Below are 25,566 nucleotides of genomic sequence, written 5' to 3' on the forward strand. Positions count from 1 at the left end.
AATTTCCAAATTATATTGAATTACCTTTCTTGGGAATGAGAACAAATATGGATCTCTTCCAGTTAGTGAGCCAGATAGTTGTCCTTCAAATTTCCTGACATAGACTGGTGAGTATCACTAGGGCTGCATCTGTGAGTTGAAATGTATCAGTTGATATTCCATCATTGGCACCTAACAACAATGTAGTTTAATTATATATGTATATATATATATATATATGTTTCAGTCATAAATGTGAAATGTGAGTAAATAATATTTGAGACAGTTTATATAATTATATATAGTTGAAATGAATCATTCATTTTTCCTGACAATCACATATGTCTCTGTTTTATTTTGATTTTCTGTTGAAACAATGTCATATTAACTAAAGTATTAATTTAAATTTAATTCTATGTGACTGTATATCCAGCAAAAGAAAAATTAATCTCACCAAGAGATATATAGACATATATCAACACACTTTGTTGAAAACTACATACTCTGATCATCATTATTTATGAAAAAAAATCCCGAAATAAGGTTAGAAGGAGATAATAATATCAGTATAATCTTCACTGATTCTGTTTTTATGTATCTTAAAAATCATGTACTTATTTACCAAATTATTTTGATACCCAGATTCTTTAAGTTTTTGATTTATCCTCATTAATAGGTCATGATAACTTTGACACAAGTATTTCTTTGAGAAGGGGGTATGAAATTGTCTCGTATTTGAAGATAGATACTTGCAATATAGGTGGTGGGGTGAGGAAGAACATACCTATTTCTTCTAGCCTATGAATCCTAATTTTAGTTTCAATTTTGACACAGTAATAGATTTTTAAAATAGATACCTATTATTAGTTTATATCAGAAATGTGGTTTATATAATATATTCACAAAAAATTGGGGTAAATAAATGTTTGTCGCAAACAGAGCCAAATGTACAGCACTTACTTGTTATAAGGTAAAATGTGCTAGTATGTCATATGGTTTTTCTGAGTGTGAAATAGAAAGCTGCCGGGCTTTTATGGAATTTAGTTTCATTGACTTTTTTTTGCTTTGTTCATAACAGATTTTGACTTAATCACAAACAGGACTGTCCCACAGCTATTGGTCATTTTATAAACATGAAAAATCACCCATCTAAGACATTCAGAGTTCTTCGTAAGGGAAATTGACATCTTTTACTTTCTGTCTTCTTGCAGTGTACCAGCTACAACAGGAAGCTCCTCATCCTCGGAGGATAACCTGCACTTGTGAGGTGGGTGTAGTGAAAAAGTTACAATACAGTGTCTCTAAAGCATATTCTTCCCCGACTTTGACCTTCACCAGTACTTTGTTACTTGTGAGATTGTCCATTGTTCTTGTGGACATTAAAAAATTATATCTTGAACACATTTATAAGATAATACACTATTCTCATTTGATTAGAACAGTCACTTTTCCATGGAGTTTGAAAACCAAAAAGCATGTCTTTGAAGTATAATTTTTTCATAATTTTGGTTTAGTTTCCCCCCACCCGAGTTCATACATGCATTGTTCTTCCATTGCTATTTGCATTTTTAATACTGCGTTTCTTCCTTTAACTCTGCTCATGTGAAACCTATATTTGAATCAGGAGACAGGAGGCAGAACAGAGAAAGGAAACATTGCATGGTTCAGGATCAGGAAAGGTATGCATCGGGAATGCATCCTATCTCCATACCTTTTTGATCTCTATGCAGAACAGATCGTTCAGGGGGCTGGATTTTATGAGGAGAAATGTGACGTCAGGATTGGAGGAAGATTTATCAACAATGAGTGTTATGCTTAAACTGAAGAGGACATGAGACATTTGCTGAGACATTTGCTGCAGAAGATCAAGGACTGTAGTCTTCAATATGGATTGAAGCTCAACATCAAGAAAACAAAGATTCTCACCACTGGCCAGTTAGCAGCTTCATGATGGATGGAAACAAGATTGAGATTATTGGTTACTTCAGCTTGCTTCATTCCACAATCAACACACTTAGCACCAGCAGTCAGAAAATCAAAAGACAAATTGCATTGGGAAATTCAGCTGTCAGAGACCTCTGAAGAGTGGTGGTATCAGTCTAGAAAACTAAGGTGTACCTGATCCAGGCCATGGTCTTTGCAGTGCATCGAAGAGCTGGGCAATAGCTAAGGATGATAGAAGAAGGGATCGATGCCTTTGAGCTGTGGTGCTGGAGAAGAGTGCTGAATATACCATATACTGCCAGGAGAATAAACAGGTCTGTCCTGGAAAGGGTGAAACCAGCCTGCTGCCTGGAGGCAAGGATTTTGTGGCTCCATCTCACATACTTTGGGCATGTGGCCAAAAGTGACTAGTCCTTGGAGAGAGGTACATCATGCTTGGAAGGGTGGAGGGACAGCACAGGAGAGGAGGACCCCAGATGAGATGGATTAGTGAGTGGAGAAATGGGATTAGGTCTGCTGGATAAGGAGATTGGTTTAGGATAGTGCAGGTTTCTGGGCTAATGTACATAGGGTTGCTTTGAGTCATAGGTGACTTAATGGCACATAACAACAACAACTCAAAGGTTAAGGATTTCTAGATTGAATTATTAAATCAGTATATTTAAAATATTTTTTAAGAACTGAGCAAGAGAAATGGATAGTTTATATATTAAAAAGAGAAGAGATCTATAACAACATATAAAAAGATAGTCACTTTCACTCACAGTAAGAAAAAATACAAATGAAAATGCTCAATGATACCATTTTTTTAAAATATTAGTAACAGTTAAAAAGCTTATGAACACTTAGTTCCAAGCCTTTGAAGAAGGTACCCTCTTGGTGATGTGTAAGTGAAATGATACTAATGTTACGGTCATATTGTATGTTGTAAACTTTAAATTTTGTTGGCAAAAGGTATTAAATATACCACAGACTAGCAAAAGAACAAGCAAATCTGTCCTTGAAGAAGTATAATGAGGGTACTTCTTAGAGGCAAATGTGGCGAAACTTTCTCTCATATACTTTGGGAATCTTGTTATAAGAAGTCAGTCCTTAAAAGGAGACAGCATGCTTGGGAGGGTAGAAGGGCAGAGATAAAGAAGAAGATCCCGGATGTGATGGATTAGTACAGTGAGGGGCTAATTAAATACACACAGAAGAGGCCCTGGGGATAGCACAGGATTGGTATATTTTACAGAGTCACTATGGTTAAATGCCTATGGAATTCCTCTTGAAAAAGTGTTATCTTTGTTATCTTAAAAGAACAGACTAAGCAAAGAACACATACTGAGATTGAGATACATACCACACTCACTTAACTCCCTGCCTGCCTTCCAGTAAGTACCACCTCATCACTACCTTCCATGAGGTTTCCAATCAGATGGCAGGAGATTGCGCTTCTTTTTCTAGAAGAGTAGCTGATGGATTTGAACTGCCTGAGATGAAACCTTTTGTTTACGAGAGTGATACCCTACAGACTCTGCCACCAGAGCTCCTTTCACATGCTCCTCAACAAATAAGGAGATAGAGACAAATATCTTCCCACAAAGGTAGCACTCGAAATTTGGACTTGTAGCCTCTGAAGTGGAAAAAATAAATTTCTGTTTGTTAAATCTGCATATTTATGATATTTCTGTTATAAGAGCATTGGATAATGAAGATAACTAACTTCATGAGAATTTGGTATCTAACAAAACTATATCCGAATTTTCCCAGGAGAATTTGGTATCTAACAAAACTATATCCGAATTTTCCCAGGCCAAGTTTTAGAAATTTTCCTATAAAAATATGGAAGAACATATGACTACTGTTTATCACAGTAATATTATTTGTAATACCAGAACAAAAGAAATAATCTAAAATATGTTCATAGGAGTCTAATTGAAGAAACTAGGATATTGAAAAAAATAAGAATGTATTAATTAATTGAATAAAAAACTATCGAATTTTAAATCCAAAAGTGGAATTCACAACTTAAAAATTGCTAATGTTTAGGGGAGCTCTGGTGACCTAGTGCCAAGGAGCTGCAACTACAATCCCAGGGGCACATGATTCGAATCCACCAGATGCTCTGCCGGGGAAGGAGGGACGGTCTCCTCCTGTACCAGTCAGATCTGATTTGACTGTACACTCACACAAAAATAAGAAAGTAACATAAAATAAAAAAAAAATTAAAAACAATTGCTAATGTTAAAGCTTTGTAGTACAATAATGTATTTTAGTAAGAGCACAGGAAGGGGAAGAATGATCTCGGTGAGCCAGATTTGAATGATTTCCTAAAATGCAGAGTTGGTTAGTGTAATCCCTTTATAGAAGGAAAAATGAAATATTTTAAAAATACAGATTATTTTTACAAAATAGAAATGAGAAGGTATAGATAGAGACTAATGAAAATAAATCACCCATAAGGAGAAGGTGGGAACAGTGTAGAGGACCTAGAGGTAGGAATTAGAATTCTCTATGGAAACTTTTTTCCATGTAATCAAAACTTTGTTCCAGTAAGTATATGAAGCTAAAGATCAAGAGAAAAACCAAGATGAAATGTAGGTTTAGGAAGAATGTTGTGATGCAATATGGAAACCGAACTAAAGGTGAAGATGGATAAATTAGAGACAGAAGACTGGAGGATATTGCAGGAGTCCATGTTGCAATTTTAAAAAGTTATAGGGGCCTGAAGTAAGCAAACAGTTGCTCTTAGAGTAGCCAGAAAGGTCAGATGTTGGTCTATATTAGTAGAAACTGCAGAATACAGTGAAAGAGAAGAAGAGGTCTAGTAGATTTTGGAAAACAGTCAACTCCTCTGATCGTCTCTCATGTTATACTTGGCAAAACCACAATTATATTTAAATCTACTTCTCTGCTGCTCTGTATACCCTTCCAAAAAATTGAATATAGCTAGAAAACTCAAATGCTGGCCAGGTTTTACGTGAGATGTATAAACATCATGCCATACTTCCCAATAATCTCACTGCGTCTCCCTAATCCATTTCAGCCTTTTGCACTTTACTCCCTTTGCTGATTCTCATGTGGTAATCGTATAGCCTACTTTACTCTTGATTGAGTCAGTTGGAGAGAGCTTCCGTAACTGCCGTAAGGACTTCTTATCACTCATCAGTCTCTGCATCTGTATATACTGTATTCTTACCTATTATCATAGGTGATAGTAGGTTCTCCGTTACAGAAGCCTCAATTTCTTCACATCCAGTCAAGGACTAGAAGACTAAGGTGTACACCTGATTTAGGCCATGATCTTCTCAGTGACTTCCTATGCATTTGAGAGCTGGGCAATGAATAAGGATGACGGAAAGAAGTGATGCCTTTGAGCTGTTGTATTGGAGAGGAATACTGAACATCTCATGGACTGCCAAAAGAACAAAAGTATAATGTCTTGGAGAAAGTACAGCAAGAGTGCTCCTTGGAGGCAAAGATGACAAAGCTTTGTGTCACATACTTTGGGCAAGTTGCTAGGAGAGGCTGTTCCTTGGAGAGGGATATCATTCTTGGAAAGGTGGAGGATCAGCAGAATAGGGGAAGATCCTTAACAAGATGAATTGACACAGTGACTGCAACAGTGGACTCAAATACTTCAGAAATTATTAGGATGACACAGGATAAGAGAGTTCAGATCTTTTGTTCATAGGATCACAATGAGTCATACTTGATAGCACCTGAAATTTAACAAGTCAAAGACATAAATGCTAACATGAGAAATGCTAGTATTTCTTACCTTTTAGACCATTGACCATGAATCAGTGGTAATAAATGAGGTTGTTCAAGCTGCTGTGAAGGAATTTGTTAAAAATAAGGTTTAGGAATTGATGGAATATCAGTTGACATATTTCGACAGATGCAGCCCTGGCTAGGTTGTACCAGCAAATTTGAAGGACAACTACCTGGCCAACTGACTTGGAAGAGATCCATATTTATTCCCCTTCCCAAAAAAGGTGATCCAACAGAATGTAGTGGCTATTGTATGAACAAAGTAACAGAATACTACATGCTTTAAAATTAAAGGGATAGGGGGATGTTTTGTCCTTTCTCAACCCTTCCAAGCATGCTGTCATTCTCCAAGGACTGGTGCCTCCTGGCCACATGCCCAAAGAATTTGAGATAGCACTTGAAAATCCTAGCCTCCAAGGAGAAACTAATTTCACCCTGTCCACGAGAGACCTATTTGTTTTCTTGGTGGTCTGTGGTATGTTTAAGACTCTTCTCCAGCACCATAACTCAAAGGCATCTATTCTTTTGTCATCCTGTGTCATGATGCATAGCAAGTAATTATGAAGTCTTTGGCCTGGATCATGTGCACCATATTCTTTAGAGTGTCATCCTTGCTTCACAGTACTCTGGAGAGGTCCCTGACAGCAGATTCTCCCAATACAATTTGTCTTGATTTCCTGACTGGTAGTGCCAAGAGTGTTGATTGTTGAACCAATCAAGCTGTACTTATTAACAACCTCAGTCTCTTCTCCATCTGTCATAGTGCAGCCAATTAATTTGCCCAGTAGTAAGAATCTTTGTTTTCTTGATGCCAAGCTTCAATCCATATTGAAGATTACAGTCCTTGACCTCCTGCAGTGAGCGCTTCAGTTCCTCCTCAGTTTCAGCCAGCAAGGTTGTGTCATCTGCATAATGTAGGTTATTGATGAATCTTTCTCCAATCCTGATGCCACACTCTTTTACATAAAGCCCAGCCTCCAGAATGATCTGTTCTGCATATAGATTTAAACGATATGGAGACAGGACACATCCCTGATGCCCTCCTTTCCTAATTTTGAACCATACAGTGTATCCTTGCTCTGTTATAACAAATAATGTGAGATTGGAAATTTATAAGAGGATTTGTCTAATTTGAACTTTATTATTAGTTTGTGTATATATAATTTAAATGATTGATTTCCTAGCACATCAGGATTTTGGGGGGTTTTCTTTCTTACTCTAAATTAGGGACCTTGGTAGAAAATGAAAATGGATTTAAAACTAGATTTCATCATTTCCTGATTCAATACATTTTAATTCAGAATCTATGGAAAGCAAGTATCAAATGTGAATTTTTCCTCACTCTTCCTCCTCTAAGTAATTTTTTAAAACAATAAAACTAAAATATGAACATGTGAAAGTAGGTATTTGCATTTTGTGCGTAGTCTTCAGGTAAGTTCTTTTTAGACTGCAACGTGAAAAAAAGAAACATTTCCCTCCTAAAATCATAGTCTTAGAAATTCATGTATATACCCTGACTTTACACATATATATTCCCTGACTTTTAAGAATTATATATAAATTTTTAGACTGAATGTAAAGTGCTAAATTGCCTGCCCACATTCACTGTTTTTCCACAATATGAACAAGTGAAGTTATAATGTGTTCTTGTGACTTTGACGAAGATCACTACCAGTCTTTGGCAAAGGCTGTATTAAATGCTTTGTGAATTTTCTAAATAGTCAAGTTTATTATTCAGAGCCATGTTGCCTTTATAGAGAAGACTTTTAAAATAAAAACCAATTTCTTTTGAATGACGTTTTTGAATGATAGCTGTGGAACCAGGATGTCTTTAGTAAGAAAAAAGAGAAATCTGAGTACATAACATTGAGAGATGATGGGAGGTAAATTAAGAACCTTTGTAGCATTTTCATTGTAAATTATTTCTATTTTCAGATTCTACACTAAACACATGTCTTTTATTTTGTTGAAAATGAGATATAAGAACTCTGATTCTTATTTGGAAGAGTGTAGTTTGACACCTTTGATTTAATGCTTTGTTCATGAATAGCTTGTTTATAAAACTTGTACGGTGAATGTTAATTGATATTTCAAATATTATAAAATTATTTATCTGCTATTTAACTAATTATTGAGTTCCCATAATATACCTTGTACTTCACATCTTATTTAATAATGCTAGTTTGATTTAAAATTTTCTTTCAGTGATAGTATGATAGAATATTTACCCAAACCAAGTATGAAACATTTTATGAGTACATTTTATTTTTAGAGTCTTCTGCTTATTATTCTCCTCATCCTATTTTTTCTACTCATGATATCATGAAAACAGTAATGGGCTCTGGTGTGTCAGATGAAGTTGGCACAGGATAGGGCCTGGTTCAGGTCAGTTGTTCAGAGGGCCACTGTGAGTCAGATGTACTCAACTCAGTGACACCTAACAACCAAAACAAGAAGTATAGATAATTGGAGACAATGAACTATATAATTTCTCCTCAGTAGTCATATCAAAATGGATCTTACATTAATTTCAGTGATTGTATTCTAGAAAATGCCCTTTCATGTTTTAGGAAATTTTAAGAAACTTTTTAGAAACAGATATACCAATTTTTATGTAACAATATATGCTTTCTTAATGCATATAACATTAAATTCCTAGTTTTATGTATTTACAAGTAAATTTTTTGGCAACATGGATAATAATTCTTATTATTCTTATTATTACTCTTAAATTTTATCTAGCAGAGTAATATCTATTGTCTGTGAGTTGAAAAAGACGGTTGTAGATAAGCATTTCATTAATGTTGTCTTAAACACAAGCAAACATATAATGCTAAGTACGAGAGGAAAAAAATCAGCTTAAACATAAGTTTCATTTGGCATTTCCATTATACCAGTGCAAAAAAGATTCAATTGGTATGAGAATTTTATTTTGGATAATACTGCTTATTATAATATTGTATTAAGTATACATTTTTACCTGATTAATTTTAATCTGAAGAATTAGATAGAACAAAGTAACTATTTAGTAAAATAAGGCTAAAGCATTTGTTATACAGATGATTATTGTTGTTCTTGTTGTTGTTGAGTCACCTGCGACTCATAGCGACTCTATGTACAACAGCCCTAAACCTTGCTCTATCCTGTGCCAAGCTTACTGTCTCTGACACACTCATCCCCATCACCTCAGTCACTGAATCAATCCATCTCATCGAGGGTCTTCCTCTTTTGCTCTGTCCCTCCACCCTCCCAAGCATGATGTCCCCCAAGGACTGGTCCCGCCTTGCAGTATGTCAGATGAAACTTCAAAATCCTTGCCTCTAAGGAGCAGTCTGGTCTCCCCCACTCTAGGACGAATGGTGTCTCTCTGGAAACTAAGGGGCATCTGATACAGACCATGGTCTTTGCAATCACTTATTATGCATCAGAGGGTTGGACAGTGACCAAAGAGGATAGAAGGAGAATTGATGCCTTTGAGCTGTGGTGCAGGAGAAGAGTATTGAGAGTACCATGGACTGCTAGGAAAACAAACAGATTCATCCTGGAGGGGGTTTAACTGGGTAGCTCTTTGGAGGCAAGGATTCTGAGGCTCTGTCTAACATACTTTGGACATGTTGTAAGGAGAGACCGGGCCTTGGAGAAGGACATCATGCTTGGGAGGGTAGAGGGATAGAGCAGGAGGGGAAGGCCCTCTATGAGGTGGATTGATTCAGTGACTGGGGTAATCAGGATGGGAGTGTCAGAGACAGTGCGATTGGCACAGGACAAAGCAAAGTTTAGGGCTGTTGTACATAGGGTCACTGTGAGTCGCAAGCTACTTGATGGCACATAACAACAACAACAGCAGCAGTCCATAGTATATTCAGTACTCTTCTCCAGCACCACAGCTTGAAGGCATTAATTCTCTTTCTGTCATCCCTAGCTATTGTCCAGCTTTCCAATGCATAGGTAATTGCAAAGATCATGGCCTGGATCAGGTGAACCTTAGTCTCCAGACTGACATCGTTGTTCTTCAGTACTTTGGAGAGATCTCTGACAGCAGACTTTCCCAGTGCAATTTGTCTTTTAATTTCCTGGCTGCTAGTACCAAGAGTGTTGATTGTGGAGCCAGGCAAACTAAAGCTGTTAAGAATCTCAGTCTCTTCAGCATCTATCATGATGTCTGTTATAATCAGTATTTACTATTTGCCTTTGATTTCAAAATGAGATAAGCCACATGTAGTAAAAAAAAATATCCTTGTGCTTTGTAGAAGAAAGATGAAGTAATCTGTTCTCATAAAGACTTACAACCTTGACAGTTCCCCATTGCCCTGTTGGGTTGCTATGAGCCTGAATAGAATCATGGCACTGGATATTTTGAGATTTAAAAGGAAATATGGCCTTTACCCCTGACTTCTGGAGGTAAACTAAATCTTTGAAATGCCACTCATGATAGAATTCCCTTTGTTTAACCTCAAGGATCTTGGGTAATACTGAATAGTCTAAATATGTGATTTATGATGGTGGCTAAACACACTCACAGTTTTAGAGTGGGAGCTGGCCGTGCCAGACCCATGTGACTTAGGATACAGGCTTTAGTTTCCTTCTAGAGAGATTGGAGACCAAGATAAGACACATGAGCTATTAGTCATGCCTAATTAATAAACGAAAGAAAAATTGGTGTCATGTCCTTACCCATGTGTTTAATTGTTGTTTGTGATTGTTGTTTACCATTGAGTCAGAACTAACTCACAGCTGACACTCTAGTGAGTTTTCAGAGGCAGTAAATCACACTGGAGGAGATTGTTTATCTTTCTTCCATGGAGCAGCTAGTGCTTTCCAACCACGTTCCTTTGAGCTGACAGTGCAGCTGCTTACCCCTTAGCCACCTGAGTTCCTAATGTGATTCATTGTAGAACTAAATGTGCTTCATAGGGTTTTAAATGGCTGTGCTCCGCGGGAGAAGGATGGACGTCTCCTGTCTAAGAACCTGCTGGAAACCTGAAAACCTGCCGGAGGGTCAGCTATGGGTCTCTTCCGACTCTATGGTACACACAACAATAACAACAACATTTTTTGGAAGTAGTATGCTGCTTCCAAGGTGCATATGAGTGATGTGAAACATCATCAGACTTTTAGTTTGTAGCTGAATTGTTAACCATTTGTACTACTCAGGAATTCTGTATAAGTAACAGAGCCCCAAATGTCAAAACAAAACACTAAAGCATATTGTCACACATAGATCACAGGAAAATAGCACATCCTGATCACATGGAGAAAAGACAGTACAGTCTCCATGTTTGGCATTTTGCTGAACTCTAGGCCATTTCCTTCCAATGGTTAATTTTAATCTGTATCCTTTCCATGTAATAAACTGTAGCCATGAATGTGTTTGTTATGCTGTAGCAGAAATACCACAAGTGGTGACTTTAAAGAGCAAAAGCTTGGCTCTGTAGGAAGATCCTTGTCTCTCTCAGTTTCTGTTTTCTTGACATTCCTCAAGTCTTTGACATTCTTCAGGGAGCATCTATTTACCCCCATTTGTGCTCTTTTGTCTCTGTATCTATGATGCTCCTTATTTATATCTTAGAAGGTATTAGGTGTAGGGTGCACTCTGTTTATTAACCCATGTTAGTATAATAAAGAACATTTTATTTGAAAATTGGATTACTTCCACAAGTAAAGAGATTTGAATTCCAACTCCTGTTCTGTTTTTGTTAGGTGGTGTCAAGTCAACTCTGACACATAGTGAATCTGAACAACAAATCTGAACCCTTTCCTATCTTGTGCCATCCTCACTCTATTATGCATGAGCTCATTGTTACAGTCACTGTGTTAATCCATGTTGTTGAGCATCTTCCTCTCTTTCTCACACCCTCCACCTTACCTCAAATGATGGTTTTTTTTACAAGGACTCCTCTTTCCAGACAGCATGCCCGAAGTATGTAAAATAAAGTTTACCATCCTTGCCTCTAAAGAGCACTCAGGGTGCACTTTCTTCAAGACAGACTTGTTTGCTCTTTTGGCAGCCCATGGGATATTTAGTACTCTTTACCAGCACACAATCTCAAGGCATCGATCACTCTTCTATCATCTTTAATCATTGCCCAACTTTCAGCTGCATAGGAAGCAACTGAAAATACTCTGGCTTGTTTCAAGCACACTTTAGTTTTTAAACGGACATAGTTTCTCTTTAGCATGTTGGAGAGGTCCTTGAAAGCAAATTTTACTGATGCAGCATATCTTTTGATTTCTTGACCATTGCTACCAAGGATTATGAATCCAAGCATGGTGAAATAGTTGACCACCTCAATTCCTTCTCCATCTATTATGATGTTGCCTATTGGCCCAGTGGTGAAGATTTTTGTTTTCTTAATGTTGACATGTAAGTCATATTGAAGACTAGATTTATAGTCTTTGATCATCTACCACAAATATTTTAAGTTACAGTTCAACCATAACAGTGACCATGCAACTTTTAGTTAATGTCTTTCTATTGAGTATTTGAACTTGAAGGTAGTCTTAGGAGTCTCTTGTTTAATTATATTAGAAGTGAGAGCTGTTTTATCTTGAGGCTGTGCCCTCAAACTTTGTGGTTTTTAACTTTCACAGACTTGCTAGAGTTTGCACATTTATCTTAACAGATATTGCTAAAAGATTTTTCTGAATAACATTTTATCATATGGTACTGTAGAACCATAATTAACACTCTAAGTTAATACTGAAATTTTGAGCTTTTACCTCAGAAGCAATGGTTTACTCTCTGGCAGATTCATGACCCCACTCTGAGAAGCCGTGGACCTAAAATAGAATACCCATCATCTGTGGTTGGACCATTTTTAGTTGAATGAGTTTAATGAGCAAGTGAGTTATAGATGAAAAGAAAGATGGGATTTGCCTTGGGGATAAAATAAATAACTTTATTACAACCCCAGCAGACAACAGAAGACTTTTTTTGTGTGTGTATATATATCTTCTAGTCTGATCTGACTGGCACAGGAGGAAATTGTCCCTCCTTCTCCAGCGGAGCATCTGATGGATTTGAACTGCATGGTTTTGGGATTGCAATGCAGCTTTTTGCCATCAGGACACCAGAGCTCCTTAACAGAAGACTTTTGAAAGTAACTTTTTAAAAGCCCCCTTTTTTTGCCTCAGCTTGGAACTGACCGCCCATTGGGTTTTCAAATACTGTAAATCTCAAGGGAAAGGATTGCCTCCTTTCTCCCACAGAGCTGCTGCTGCATTAAACCATCAGAGAGGGCCACTTTTGTTGGCAGCACAACTGCCCGTGGACTGTGCCATCAGAGCTCCCTAGAAGAACTGGAGCTAAAGTATAATTAAAATGTAGTTTTTTTAGAGAGAGGTAAAATTATAGATATCATGCAGGCATAAAAATGAGTAAGTATTAAATAATTTATTTTGCTCATATGATATATAGAAACCAGGTAATAGATATAAGTAGTTCAGTGAAAAGGTCAGAATTTATATAACGTTAAGTTCTGTGCTCTCTGGTGGCCTAGTGGGTAAGTAGTTATGTTGCCATCCCAAAGGCAGACAGTTGGAATCCACCAGCTGCTCTGAGGGAGGAAGATGAGCAGTCTCCTCCCATGTGATTTACAGCCTCTGAAAATCCACTGGAGGGTCAGTGATGGGTTGGTTCTGACATGACGTAAATGAGAAGGTGAAGAACCCCTAAAACCCCAAACAACAAATGTTGGCAAGGTTGCAGAGAAACTGGAACCTTTATTCACTGTTGGTGGGAGTGTAAAATGGTGCAACCACTGAGGAAGTCGGTGTGGCGCTTTCTTAAAAAGTTGCAAATAGAAATACCATTTGACCCAGCAATTCTTCTTCTGGGAATATACCCTAAAGAAACCATAACTGCCACACAGGCAGATCTTTTCACACCCATGTTTATTGTGGCTTTGTTCACAATAGCAAGGAGTTGGAAACAAACTAAGTGCCCATCAACAAACAAATGGATAGAGAATTTCTGGTATATTCACACAATGGAATACCATGTTGCATGGAAAAACAAGGAACTCATGCAATATTATTCAAAATAGGTGACCCTGGTGGACATTATCTGAGTGAAATATCTCAGTCACAAAAGGACTACTGCATAGTGCTACTGTTGTAGAGTGGGACTGACATCAGGGTTGGGGTGAAACTGAGAAAAATTGGATAAATTATGTATACTTAATGAAACAGATGAGGGAGAGAACAGTTTTAAAGCAATATATGATTGGGTATTATGGTTATGATAAGAGTCCAGAGTGAACGTTGCATAGTGGAGTGTACTCAGGGAGCGGGGATTGTATACCAATGAAATAATTCTTCTTTTACTTTTCAAAGAGAAAGAGTGAACTGGCTCGGGTGAAGTGGGCAGGAAGAAAAATGCAACAATGAATGAAAGGAAATCCAAAAGCGCTGTAAACGTTCATTAAAATTAATAAAATAAATATTTTTTTTTTTAAAAAAGAAGCCCTAAGACCCTCCAGAGGGTTAGTTGTGAGTTGTTTCTGACTTGATGGCAATGAGTTGTGTTAATGATTAAGTAATGATTAAACACACAGCAGGTAACAAGAATGTGAATGAGTGGAACCTCCCAGTGACTTTACTGAAGAAAGGAGTGGACATTTCCCCCTCACCCCAAAGTTTATAGCCTTGGAGAAACTTACAGGGTCCCTGTGAATCAGAACTGACGTGTGGGCACCACCACCAACAAAGGCATGTTTAGATGAATTGCAAATAAGTATAAAATTACTTTTCTGCAGAGAGGGAGAGGGACGAAGCCAATTAAATTGCTACCAGATGGGACAGAATTTGTGTATCTCTGGAACACAGTGTTGTTAGAGTCCATTCCAGCACACAGAAGCAACCTTATAAAACAAAGCAGAACCACCCCATAGAGTCTCTCAGTGTGTAATCATACAAAAGCAGACTACCACATCCTGCCCCTGTTGGAGTGACTGTTGATATTATTGTTACTTACTGATGGGTTGGAACTAACTTACAGCTCACCCTGCAGTGGGTTTTCAGAGGCTGTAAATCGCACAAGAGGAGATGGCATTTCTTCCACGGAGTAGCTGATGAATTAGAAGCATTCACCTTTAGGTTGGCAGCACAGCTTTTTACCACTAGACCTCAAGAGTTCCCTGTTGGAGTGACTAGTGGGTTTGAACTACCATTATCCACTTAGAAATTCAGTGCTTTACACCACCATAACACACATAGTCAGTATTTACCTATCATTTATAAAGAGTTCCATAGTAGTTCAAGGCTTGAATCTGCTCAGTAGGGTCTGCATAATATCTGTTGCAACAAGTTTTATAGTGGAAAGAAGATACAATACTAAGCCAAAGGTTCTAGGTTCAAATCCACCAGCTGCTGCGTTGGAGTAAGATAGGCATTCTCCTGTGTGATTTAGTACCTCTGAAAACTTGCTAGAGAGTCACCTATAAGTGGATTCTGACTCAGTGGTTCATAACAACAACAACTGTGAATAAAAATTTCAAGTTTCCTGAAAATAATACAAGACTTTGACTACCAGTGTATAGGTAGCCTAGGAAGGCCCTTGTCTGCAAGATTCTGTATATAGGCTAAGGGGAGATGATCTGAAAGTTTATGCTTTGAGTTGCTTTGGGAACTGCTGCCCATGTTTAAATTAATCCAGATGAGATAATGAGAAATGAGCAAAGGGCTTGGGTCCTTTCTCTATTTCTGAGTAATAATCCCATTCTTTTTTTTTTTAGACTTTACCACTCTATGATACTTGTATCTCAGTTAACTAGTGCTGCTGAAACAAAAGTATATCACAGGTAGATATCTTTAAAGAACAAAAATGTTCTCTGTTTTAGACATTAGAAGCCTAAATGAAAGCATTGACCTAAAAGCGGGACTTCTGGCAGAGGGACCTGCTTTGTCAGTTGCCTTGGCTGTATCTTCACATTGCTCTTGATTGTTTCAATATCTACTTCCATATTATATATATCATTTAAAAAGGAATCTTTTTAGAGCCTACTATACTTCTTATTGTTGTAACAAAAGAAAGAACTTATTACTGATTATAGAGTTTTCTGCACAGATAAGGGTGCCAAGGGAAGAGGTGAGGCCACACAAGATAATCCATAACACTCAGTTTCTTTATCATTAAAATGGAGATGAAGTAGAGCCATTCTAACCTGTTAGGAGGATTAAATGACGTTTAAATGGTTATAAAGAAACATAATAAAAAATTGATACCTTTGAGCTATGGTACTGGAGAAGAGTATTGAATATACCATAGACCACTATGAGAGCAAACAGGTTCATCCTGGAGAGAGTGAAGCCAGGCTGCTCCCTGGAAGCAAGGATTCTGAAGCTTCGTCTGACATACTTTGGGCATGTTGCAAGGAGGGACCAGTCCTTGGAGAGGACGTCATGTTGGGGAGGGTGGAGGGACAGTACAAGAGAGGAAGACCCTTGAGGAGATGTATTGACTTAGTGACTGGGGTAATAGGTGTATCAGATACAATAAGGGTGGCTTAGGATAGATCAGGGTTCAGAGCTGTTGTACATAGAGTCTCTGTGAGTTGCAGGTGACTCGATGGCACATAATAGCAACAATATAGAAGATGTACTCCATGGTATTACCCAGGTAGTTCTTGAAAGAAAACTTTTCCCAGCATTAGGATTTTGCAGTTAGTATTGCCTCCTTGTCATTCAAATCAAGTTAAAATGTCATCTTCTCAAGGGGACCTTTCCTGATCATCCAACTTTAAATACCTTACTAGTTCTTTTATCTTAATCTAGTCTATATGTGAAACAGATTATCCGGGAGGCTGGGCTCTATGTGGAGAAACGTGGCAATAGGATTTGAAGTAGACTTATCAACAGTGTGCGTTATGCAGATGACACAATCCTGCTTGCTGAACCTGAGAAGGACCTGGAACACTTGCTGCAGAAGGTTATTGACTGCACCCTTCAGTATGGACTGAAGCTCAACATCAAGAAACCAAAGATTCTCACCATTGGGCCTATTGGCAGCATATTGATTGATGGTGAAGAGATTGAGATAATTAGCAACTTCAGTTTGCTTGGTTTCACAATCAACACTATTGGTACTAGCAGCCAGGAAATCAGGAGATGGATTTGCACTGGGAAAATCTGCTGTCAGAGACCTCTCCAAAGTACTGAAGAGCAGCGACGTCAGTCTGAAGACTAACGTTCACCTGATCCAGGCCAAGATTTTTGCAATTACTTGCTATTCATTGGAAAGGTGGACAATGACTAGGGATGACAGAAGGAGAGTTGATGCCTTTAAGCTGTGGTGCTGGAGAAGAGTATTGAATATATCATCGACTGCTAGGAGAATAAACAGGTTCATCCTAGAGAGGCTAAGACCAGTCTGCTCCTTGGAGGCAAGAATTCTGAAGCTTCGTCTAACACTTTGGACATGTTGCAAGGTGGGACCAGTCCTTGGAGAGGGACATACATCATGCTTGGGAGGGTAGTGGAACAGCACAAGAGAGGAAGACCTTCTATGATTTGGATTGATTCAGTGACCGAGGTAATGGAGGTAGGTGTGTCAGAGACAGTAAGATTGACACAGGAAAGAGCAGGGTTTAGGACTGTTGTACATAGGATTTCTATGAGTCACAGCCAACTCTATAGCACATAATAACAACAACAACAGTCTTAACTATCATCGTAACACATATTTACTTCTTGCTCCTGCTTTATTTGTTTTACATATGATATATCTCTGTTTTCTGCGTTTTGTCATTAAAACATAATTTCTAAAAGAATAATGACAATTTTGGTCTTACTCTGCAGTTTGTCCCTTGGAGATAGAGCAATGCCTGTCACATATTTGCCATTCAGTAAATGTTTCTTCAATGAATGGGGCAAATGCCTTTTATATTCCAGTCTATCTTAGTAAAAATTCCTGAGAATCCATTCTGCTGTACTTTTCCTTAATGTCAGCCAGCACACACACTGTCCTGTATGTAGAAGGAAGTAGATTTTATTTCCCAGTCCTGATTATCCCTGGTTATGGTGAGTAGATGGAAATACGATAATATAAATGTAGAAAAGTTGGAGGATGATAAACTGAAGGAAGAGCTAAGGGGGTAACCATGCAAGATGATATTAAAATGTTAAGCAAGTGGAGACTGTGGAGTAACAGCAAGGAAGAGGGATAGTAGGGACTTGTGAGAAAGAAAGCTGGAATCAGTTGTGGCACATTTGTGGGATTTCATCTTTGAATGTTTTAGAGATGAAATTGAGTTTAATTTTTTAAATATATATATATACACACACACACCCATATATGTGTATATATACATATGTGTGTATATATATGTATATATATGTGTGTGTGTATATATATGTATATATATATGTATATGTGTGTATATATATATATAGTATATCACAGATCTAGAAAGATTAAGTGATCAGGACAGATGACAAAGGTATAAGTTGGTAAAATAATTTCCTTATTATATGTTCTCGTTTCTCACATAAATAGTGTTATGTTCTATACATGTGCATTTCACGAATGTATTTCTTTTTTCTTTCCCAATAGGTAGAAAACAGACCAAAGTATTATGGAAGAGAGTAAGTATGGACTGTGAGAAAATATTTTATAGTTTGGAACATAAAAGAGATAGGTAAATGGATGCCTTTATTACTGTCAAAGAAAAAAAATGTATGGGACAATGTCAAAACAGTCAAGGTTAACTTTTATTAAGAAAGAGAGGGAAAACTCATGCAGGAGGGAAGGTCCGAGGGCAAAATGGGAAAGGCCACTATAATGAGGCCATTACTGAGGTAAGGGAAACAAGAGCTAAATGTGAGTTCTGACTCTTCTGAAGTAGTTAGGATCCTTCTAAAAGGAAGTTATGGGGATGACCTCTGGGATGGGCTAGAGTGTTAGTAAGACCACATGGGGCCTGTGAAGCTATGGAGAAAGGAACAAGGAAGATGAGGCATGAGCTAAATGAGAGAAGGTTGAGGGGATAGGAAGAGAACCAACTTTTTAAAGTAATGCTTGGCTGTGTTTTTTGGTGAAAGGTAAACCGTGAAATAGGTTCTCATTTGACAATTTCTTTTTTTTCCCTCCAAAATTATTTTTATTATTATTTTTTTGTGTATGTGCCGTCAATGCGGATCTGACTGGTATAGGAAGAGATTGTCCTCCTTCTCCTGAACCGTGCGCCTCTGGGATGGCAGTGCAGCTTCTTGCCACTAGGCCACCAGAGCTCACCCCCCATTTGACAATTTCTATATAAATTGTTTAATGACATTAATTACACTGTATGTTAATAATACAATATGTCAACATTCTCTTTCATTGCATTCCACTTGTTCTATTTCCAGTGCTCTGATTTTTCTACCTCTTATCTTCTCATCTTTACGTTAGAGTAATTGCTGAAATTGTGTTTGCATATAGATTTTTTTTAATCTTTTTAAAAAAAATTTATTATTGTGTGTGTGTGCGTGTACCATCAAATCGGATCGACTGGTACAGGAGGAGATTGTCCCTTCTTCTCCAGCAGAGCATTCAAACCCCGCACCTCTGGGATTGGAGGGCAGCTCCTTGCCATTAGGTCACCAGAGCTCCCCTGCATGTAGATGTTTTTTAATGAAGCACTATGCTGATGGGTAATATCCTTTATTTTATGTGCCAATCTATCGGAAACTTCCATTCTAAGATTATTTAAACATAGTAGATCATTAAGTCTGTCTTGGTTTGTTATTTACAGTAACTTTTCTCACCTAAACATACAAACTCAAAACCCAACTCCGTGCTATCAAGTCTATTGTAACTGATGACCCTCCATCAAGTTTCTGAGACTGTAAACCTTACCAGACGCCGACGACCTTATTTCCCTTCTGCAGCACATGTGCTGCATGTCAGTATCTAACGTTTCAGTTAGCACAGTGCCTATAACACCAGTGCTCCTTAAAAACAGACCAAAATGGTAAGAGATTTTCTTTTATCAAAGGATGTTACAGAGAAAATAAACTTTATCAGTACACATAAAAGCAGCATAAGGAAATATTTCTGTTTAGGAAAGTTATATTATCTCCCCCCCTTATAAATGCAATTATTCTAAAGTGGTAAAAAGAGAGAAAGTAAGCACAATTATAAAGGAAAAATGATAGTATGGGAAAGCTTAGCCACAAAGAGTTTAAAGAATGATGTAAGACATATAAGTAAATAAATAATCCTAAATGTATAAGAGGAAAATATATTTTTATATATGTAAGCAGATAAATATGCATATATGCATGCAGTGAGGTTGGATGATTAATCTTGTATTTCTATTTTTGCCTACCCCCCATCCCCAAATTTCCTATAAGGAAATTTGCACTCACTGTCAGAAGAAAAGCAGCTCATTTTAACCAGAAATAACCAATTTTGATGGTTTAAAGTATCACTTTCAAGTCTATTTTCCTAATGACTCTAATTAAAAATTGAGATATCTATATTTATGTAGATATGTAGTGTTAAAATGAAAATAATATTAAGCTTATAATTTGTTGTTGTTGTTGTGTGCCATTGAGTTAAAACTGACTCATAGCTGACCCTCCAGCAGATTTTCAGAGGCAGTGCATTGCTCAGGAGATTGCCCATCTTTCTCCTGTGGAGCAGCTTGTGGACTTGAACCACCTATCTTTGCATTGGCAGCACAACTCCTTATCACCAACCACTAGAGCGCCCTCAGAATGGGAGATCTTTGGAGAGTGGCCCTGCTGCATGCATGGTGGGTGGGGGAGTTAGAAACACCTTTCTATGGAACCTCCATCCCAACAGGACCCAAAGAGTCATTTGTAGACCTATTGGAAACACTTCTTGATAGCCTTTACCCTTCACGTGGCTGGAACTTGAGATGCTTCTCCAAGTGTCCAGGCACCAAGTCCCATAAGGAGGGCCTGGCTCACTTGTCAGTTTTAAGGAGGACATCACACAGAGTAACACTAAGGGCTTGGAGAGTGTCCCAGGCAGTCTCCGTCTTCTGACCTAAGAGGAGGATGTCCCTAATACTCCACCCAGCCCTGAGCAAAGGAGAACATGCTTGTGGAAGACTGTTTGCTAAAGTTATTGGGTAGAAAATTCACTTTAAAGATTCATTCTGTTTGGAAACAAAGCTGTAATTTTTGTCCAGTGGAATACAGCTCATTTTTCTTTTTTTACTATTACACATCATGGGGAGTACGATATATTATCACCTTTTTGATGAAGAATACAGATTGACAATGGAAGGAAAGGAGCACAGATCTGTTAAGTGCACACTTTTCCTTGACTTTTATAAACATGAGCATTTCTGGTGGTAATCCATAGGAAGCTGTCTGTGCTTCTCTGGCAGTTTGAACCCACCGATGATTCTGAAGGAATAAGATGGGCAGTTTCTTCTTGTGTGATTTATATCTGCAGAAACCCAGTAGAAGGACAGGTGTGAATCATTTGTAACTGATTCCATGACAATCAATTTTTATAAACCTCCATCATGTTTTGTAATTGGTGGGTCTTTATTTCACTGTTGCTGGTGAAGAAAATGTAATAAAAATTTATTATCTGTATGATGCTGAAAGAAAATACAGTTCTCAGGGAAATACAGTAGTTGCCAATTAAGCCGAGCTATTGTTTGACTTCATCTCACATGTCTTGGACATGTTATCAGGAGGAACCTGTGCCTTGAGAAGAACATTGTGCTTGTTAAAGTAGAGGGTCAGTGAAAAGGTAGAAGCCCCTTAACATGATGAATTGTTATGGTGGCTACAACAGTGAACTCTAACACAGTTAACAACTGTGAGGATGGCACAGAATCAGGTAGTATTTTACTCTATCATATATAGTTATCCTTTGAGTCTAAACAGACATGATAGCACCTAACAACAACAGTTGTTTGATTTAAAGATGACTTTAAGGAGAGTAATTTAAGTCAGGAGTTTAAGGCTCAAAGATTACCTAAGTACCATAGTTTGGATGGGTTTCTTTCAGCCTCTATAGATCAGGAATCTAGACTTCATGAAGCTTAAAATGTCCTTCCTCAGTAGGTACATTGTTGTTAGGTTCTAACTCATAGCACCCCAGTGTACAACAGAACAAAACTTGTCCCATCCTGTGCCGTTCTTACAGTCTCTGCTGTGCTTAAAGCTCCTTGTTGCTGTCACTGTCCATCTTACTGGGGGTTTCCTTTTTTTTAACTGACTGAATATCTAAGTAGGATATCTTTCTCCAGGGAGAGGTTCCTAGTGATAACATGCCTTCAGTACATGAGATAAAGTCTCACAATTTTCCTCTTAAAGAGCATTGTGGTTACACTTCCTTCAGGACGGATTTTTTTCCCCTATTTTCCTTATTCATTGTCCAACTTTTGCATGTATATGAAACATTGAAAATAGTGTAATTTGGGTCAGATACACATTAGTACTCAAGTTAACCTATTGGTATCAGTGCTTTAAAGAGATCTTTTTTTTTTTTTTAGACAATTCAAATATAAACAGCAGTGAAATCTTCCTTAAAAAAAATTCTCTCCCTCATCCCCATCCCCCAACTTGGAGTCCTAGACAGAGAGAGCCAGCAGGGGTGCAAGGCCTGAGGCCTACCAGAGCCATCTTCACTAGGGAGTTCCTGTAAGCAGGCACGGACCAGGGCCTGTGAAGTATCTGTATGCTACTTGTTTTCATAGTATGCTATTAGGGGTGGCACTCGAGTGGCTTAATGGTAAAGAATTGTACTGCAAACACAAAGGTACATAGTTCCAATCCCCAAACTGCTCCATGGGAGGATGATGGGCAGTCTCCTCCCCTACAACTCTTTATGCCTCTGAATACCTGCTGATGGGTCAGTTCCAACTTGATAGTACCCAATATCATCAGGGGTACAACACTGTTCTGTCATTTGTTGTGTTGGGGAGTCATCTGTGTGTTGCTTGTTTACTGTTTGCTCTTAAGAGCACATTTCTTATCTTGTAGGTTACTGTGATACTGGAAGATATGCCACCAGTGTCTCAGGGTCCCCCATGATGGACAGGTTCCAGCAGAACTTTCAGATAGACTAGGAAGCAGGATTGGCTACCAACTTCTGAAATAACAGGCCTACAAAACCCCTGTGAACACTGTTGTTAGGTTTATATAGATAGTAATATATGTTTGGGGTGGGGGAACTCAAGTTACCACTGCAGTTTAAAAAAGAAAAAAAATCAAGAAAAGCAGTTTATTCCAGAATGTTGTATGAAAGAGAGAGAAAAGGTAAGGAGTGGGATAATCAGAGCAGTGGCAGGTGGCTACATGTAAAGAGATTTTTTGGTATCAGATTTCTTGACTGATAATAGATAGAGTTTTGTAGCCTGACCTCTCTATTTAATGTTTTTCTCTATTTAATATTCATAATAAATATTGTTAACAATAATTTTAAAACTCATTAGTATGTCAGATTATTTTTATAGGCAAAAAATGAAGCACTATGGAGAAAAAAAATAAAAATTATCTGTAATCCGATAATAATTGTATTTTTATAACTTGAGATGCTACCCAATATAATATATAGTACCAGCATTTTAAAATTATATTAAATTTTGTATAAATGTAAATTTCCAGTACTCCTGTGAGTGGAACTGAGGTATGAGTTGAGAGGAGGAGAATTGCAAATGTGAAAATGTCTTTATGTCTGTGCCATAATTTATTTAGTCACTCCTTTTTTCATTGGCATTTAGTCTGCTTTTAAACTTTACTATTAAAAGTAACATGATAAGGAATTCAGCTCATAAAGCTTTTTCTAGGGTAGAAATTTTGGGTCAGCTGGTATGAATAGTTTTAAGGTTCTTAAAATATCGTAAAGTTTTATTCCAGAGTTTATTTCCTTGCAGGATTTTCTTTTCCATTAATTGAGTCTTTTAAAAAAAAACCCAGATACTAAAATCTTCAGATTTCATTTAATGATGCCATGAAACCTTAAATAAATTTTATCTGTAGATCAATCTGTCTGTCTGTCTATCTCTCTCTCTCTATGGATTCACACTGGTATACTAATCTGTTGATTTGTATTGCTACCAGGAGTAACTCACCATCTTCTTCTTTTGAGTAGATTCAAGATCTTGTCCTGAGTCTAGACAGAATTCTGAAAGAATAAGGAATTTATAAACATAATAAATTTCAGGAATCCATTGTTAAATCTGTATCTTTTAATACCCATACTTTGACCATCCCTGTATCCCTGTTTTAAGACTTAAACATGAGAAAGACTAAACCATTGCCATGAGGAAAACACAAAATATTGCCATTTGTTCCCTAGTAAAGTTCTTAAATGATAAGGTACCATTTTAGCGCTTTTTTTAAAAAAAAAAAAATTTATTTTTTGTGTACTGTCAAATTGGATCTCATTGGTACAGGAGGAGATTGAAGGTATCATTTTAGGACCTTTTAAATATATCATTCCAAATTCTTGTGGCTCGTTTTTTGGTTTATACCAGTAAAAGCTACAAAGTTTCATTAGAGTTAATAATTTTGCTCATTTATCTTTAAGGAGAAAATATATGCATAAGTTCTTTGTAAACCACCACGAGATGGTATAATGTGACTTTATATTTTTAATATCATGACCAACCACTACTCCCATTTTATTTTCCTATCTAATATTTTATGCCATGGTATTATGGATGAATCTGTTTGGATAAAGAGTATGTTATTTATGTTTTATTCCTTCGTCTTTTTTTTTCTTTGTTAATCAACGATAGGATTTTAGCAGGGAATGAAAAGCAAGTATTATAGTTGTTTACTTTTGGCTTGAGTTCCTAATAATGCAGATTATGCACATTACTGGGCAATCATGCCAATTAAGGGCAACCCAGGATCCTGGAAAATTGCCAGTATAGACTACAAGCCACAATTCTGGAGTAATGCCACTAGTGTAACGAAAGGAAATGAGACACGTTTCTGTGTACTTTTTTTAGCATGTCCATATGGTCAAATAGCTACTTAAAAAGGGGACTGTCCTCTTGAGAATGGCTGATCTTCCCCAGATGGGTGTGTATTTTGAGATTGTGGTTGTTAAATGGATTGGCTACCGATTTTGGTGCAGTTCTAGTCACCGCCAAGAAGCTGGCCAGGGGCCAAAGCAAAAAAAACACAAGCGTAGTTCAGCACAACTGCTCCCTCCCATTAGGGCAGTACTTTGTCTTGAAAACAACAGCAAAGCGTAGGGGGGTTTGCTTTATCTTACTTTAATGGAAAAAGTAAAGCACACATAATTCTGAGTTGTCTTTGTTTCTTAGGTTCCATGGCATGATCTCCAGAGAAGCAGCTGACCAGCTCTTGAGTGTGGCTGAGGGCAGCTACCTCATTCGGGAAAGCCAGCGTCAATCCGGAACCTACACTTTGGCTTTAAGGTTGGTCATGGACCTGTAATTATTAGTGTGCTTCATTTAAAGCCCTCTCTGTTAAGAGAGGGCTTTAAATTATGAAAGCATCCAGCATGTAATTGAATTGGTTCTTGTTTTCTTGGGGCCTAATTACCATTTTAATAGCTCTGAGACCCTTAAAAAATTCCTCATGAATGGTAGCACCCAGCTTACTAATTAAAAATTGAAAAACTTTTAAACCATTTTTATTGTAGCTCCTTCCTTCTGTTCCATCTTTCCCCTTGTCTCCCATTTCTCCTGCTGTGTCCGCTCCCATCTATTTTTTTTTTAATAAGGAAAGAGACTTTAAAAACAGGTCTTTGTGACTTTCAGTTGAAGCAGCCTCTTTCGGGAACTCTTGGCTGTTTTCTCTCAGTGACTTTTGCCTACCATTTTCACTATTCTTACTTACACTCCAGTGCCCAGAAGCAAATATTCTTATGAACCCTGAAATGATACAATAACTTATTTATCCATTGGGTTTATACCATGCCAGGCCACTAACCATCAT

The 25,566-nt window shown here is 37.5% G+C and overlaps 1 protein-coding gene across 2 annotated transcripts in view; it reads left to right on the plus strand.

Annotated features, from left to right (window-relative positions):
* Window positions 1-25,566, plus strand: part of CHN1 (chimerin 1) — a 286,931-nt gene that overhangs the window by 95,910 nt on the left and 165,455 nt on the right. For both annotated transcript variants that reach the window (XM_006878817.1, XM_006878816.1), the window contains 3 exons: window positions 1,191-1,250; window positions 18,237-18,264; window positions 24,930-25,043. In XM_006878817.1, the coding sequence (XP_006878879.1) occupies window positions 1,191-1,250; window positions 18,237-18,264; window positions 24,930-25,043 (202 nt within the window). The remainder of the gene's footprint in view (window positions 1-1,190; window positions 1,251-18,236; window positions 18,265-24,929; window positions 25,044-25,566) is intronic.

This window comes from Elephantulus edwardii, unplaced genomic scaffold (genome assembly GCF_000299155.1).
Source record: "Elephantulus edwardii isolate Elephantulus edwardi_28Jun2011 unplaced genomic scaffold, EleEdw1.0 scaffold00001, whole genome shotgun sequence".
NCBI classification, from domain to species: domain Eukaryota; kingdom Metazoa; phylum Chordata; class Mammalia; order Macroscelidea; family Macroscelididae; genus Elephantulus; species Elephantulus edwardii.